The 3227-nt window shown below is 39.9% G+C and overlaps 1 protein-coding gene across 2 annotated transcripts in view; it reads right to left on the reverse strand.

Moving 5' to 3' along the window:
- The window catches only part of RASGRF2 (Ras protein-specific guanine nucleotide-releasing factor 2), a 190941-nt gene that overhangs the window by 11130 nt on the left and 176584 nt on the right, over positions 1-3227 (reverse strand). For both annotated transcript variants that reach the window (XM_012721957.1, XM_012721956.1), the window contains exon 23: positions 2335-2532. In XM_012721957.1, coding sequence (XP_012577411.1) covers positions 2335-2532 — 198 coding nt within the window. The remainder of the gene's footprint in view (positions 1-2334; positions 2533-3227) is intronic.

Below are 3227 nucleotides of genomic sequence, written 5' to 3' on the forward strand. Positions count from 1 at the left end.
AATTTTAAAATGAGCTGAAATGATAGATATTTCATTAAAGATGTCAAACAAACACTCAAAAGATATTTAGCATCGCTATCTTCAAATACAATATAAAGCCATGATGAGATATCAAAATGGCTAAAATGAAAATAGTGATAATGCCAAATGCTGGCAAGAATGTAAGGGAAATGTTCACTCATGTGTTACTGATAGGAATGTAAAATGGTACAGCTACTCTGGAAGAGTTGAAAGGTTTCTCATAAAATTAAACACAAATTTATCAGCAATTGCACTCTTGGGCATTTATCCCGGAGAAATTAAAACTTATATTCACACAAAACTTATACATGAATGTTTATAGAAACTTTATTTGTAACAGTTCCAAACCAAAAACAACCTAGATATCCTTCAAGGAGTGAATGGTTAAACAACAGGTGGTATAGTTTTATCATGGAGTATTACTTGGCAATAGAAAGGAACTAAGTATTGATAAATGTAACAATGTACAAGAATCTCAAGGAAATTATGCTGATTTTTTAAGTGATCTTAAAATATTTGTACTCTATGATTCCCGTTACATAACATTCCTAATTAACAAAGTTAAAAATTATAGAGATGGAAAACACATTAGTGGTTGCCAGCAGTCAGGAGCGGGGGAACTGAGGCTTTAAAAGATAGGTATAAGAGTTCTCATCATAGAATTACTTTCTCTTGACTGTGCTGTACTGATGTACCAACCATTCATGTAAAAAAAAATACATAAAGTGAATACACACATGCACAGAAGTGAGTACATGTAAAACTGGAAAATTCTTAATAAAGTTGGTGGATGCTACTAATGTTAATTTCCTGGCTGGGATTTATACGAACAGTTACTGATGGGAGAAGTTATAGGGTATAGAAGACCCTTCTGTATTATTTCTTACAACCGCATGTAATTCTACAAACATCATTTTAAGTTTTTCTTTATAAAAACTATTTATAAAAACTGTAGGCTCTACTCCCAAGGCCCTGGCTTTATTCACAGAAAAAAAATTTCAGAGTTTAAGAGCATCAAATTTTTGGAAACTTGGAGTATCACTAGGAATGGGGAAGGGTGGATGGGATAAAGGGTATGACAGGAGTAGAGATGGTTTGGGAAGAGAAAAGCAGACAGAACAGAATAAGAAGTAGTGTCTCTGAGGGGCCTTGTATCCTCAGAGGGAGAAATAGAAGCCAGATAGTTCTGAGGAAATGTCAACTTAATATATGTTCTTCCCTGGTGGACCCTTAGAGGTGGACATCCTATAGATGCCCTCCTCCAACTATGGGTGGTCACAAGGCAGGCAGAGTGGTCAGTAGAGGAAAAATGGGGTCATTCATAGATCTTCTAGTCTCTGGCACCACTGAGACTTCAAGAAACGGAAAATTCCTCAAGACCCTTTGAGAAAGCCCAGGTATTTATCCACTAGTGAAGGGTCAGTCTGTCCAGCAGGCATTGCCAAATACAGGGCAAGGTGACCTGTAGGCCTTGCCTAATACAGGGCAAGGTGACCTGTATTAGAGACAGACACACCCAGAGTCTGAGGATCAGCAGAGCCAGGAGCGCTCAAGGAAATGAGATCAGTCAAGCGGCAACTCCTGACCACACCTACACCAGCGCCCAGTGACCAATCAACAAAAGGTTACAAATGGAAGGCAGAGGTGCAAACAGCCTCCTCCAAGGCTGGAAAAGTCACCTCTCCCCTCACACCAAACACCCACTGACACCCAGGGCGAAGGTCAGAGAGAAGGCAGGGGAAAATTGCGATTTAATCTGCAACTTCATATGACATGAAGGAAAACATAGGCATGAGCAATCTAAGTTCAATCAAAACAAAATTTAGAAAGTCATCTTTCTGCCCATCTAAGCCATTATCCCAACATTTTAAATCTACTACATGTTTGACAAAGAAAATGGTAAGTGTTGAGACTTTGTCCCTAGTTTTTGGCCCTAAGGTATTCTTAGCCTCATTTTCGGAGAGAAAAAGCTCATCCACTGACATCCTGTGTACACTTGGAATTAATATGCTGTCTCTAACTACTTAATTCAGAAAACAACTGACTGTCAACCCCATTGTTTGCAGTTGTCCCCAAAAATGTTATAATGAATGTTTTGGTTATGTTTTCTTTCTAAATTAGCCAACTAGAAATGCACATGAGTGGAGTCAATTAGGTGGTAAGAACACAGTAATTACCCACATTGGCACCTTCTTTTGGCAACTGAGCTGCTCGTTTCAGTTAATTATTTTCTAATTAGTAATGTTTGTCTTGGCTCTGGTCTCTGGAACTCTCCTCCCTCCTCAGTGTGCTGTGTCATGGGCTGATGCTCACCTGCTTGGACACCTTGGCCCATGTTTTCTTCAGCCTATAGATGGCACTTCTGTTTAAGGCTGAGGTGATCTCCAGCACGCCATTATAGTTGTGTAAGCACCGGCAAATGTCCGCCACCGCCACCCACTTCTCAATGGCATTGGCACGGGAGCTGATGTCCGCATAATTCATTATCTGGGAGGCCACCAGGTTACTCATCTGAGACAAGGAGAAAGTCAAAGAGATGCAGCTAAGAGCCAAGGCAGTGCATGCAGGCAAAATACCTGAATTTGCTCTAAGAATGTCGGGAAATCAGGGTATCAAGATCATAGTCTGGATTTAAGAATCCACTTTCCAAAGCCTGCTGTAATAATAACAAACTAACGAGCACCTGTTCATTCTTAGCTCAAAGAGAGGGGCTGTTTGAAATTAGCTTGTTGGGAAAAGAGGTGCTTTTAATCAGTAATTTTGATGAGAGACCTATTTCCAACAGTTATTGAGGAAATGCTATAAAAAAGCTAACCCCTGAGGAATAGCAACATTTACAAATCATGGGTTTCACCTCTTGGGGCCTCTCCACAGGTTCCTCAGCTGCTAACAGCGTGGAGATAATCATTCTAGAAAGTCTCACTATGACAGAGAAAGAAAAACACATTGATCCCCAAATAAAATTCTACCTGATCAGCTTTCAAACCCAGAAATACTTAGGTGAAGCATTTTGTTTTCCTTGCTGATTTCTTCCCAACAATAGTTAAAAGGACCAATATAATTTCAAGGCTCAGTATGTAATTCTTTCAGTTAAAGCCAGGGGATAAAGAAGTGGTTTTAAAAAAATCAAGCATTGGCCCTCCCTGGTGGCGCAGCGGGTTAAAGCACAGCACTGAGAATCTAAAGCCGCTTCCGCATGAGTTCGA

This window comes from Condylura cristata, unplaced genomic scaffold, assembly GCF_000260355.1.
Source record: "Condylura cristata isolate star-nosed mole 26May11 unplaced genomic scaffold, ConCri1.0 scaffold00007, whole genome shotgun sequence".
In the NCBI taxonomy this organism is placed as follows: Eukaryota; Metazoa; Chordata; class Mammalia; order Eulipotyphla; family Talpidae; genus Condylura; species Condylura cristata.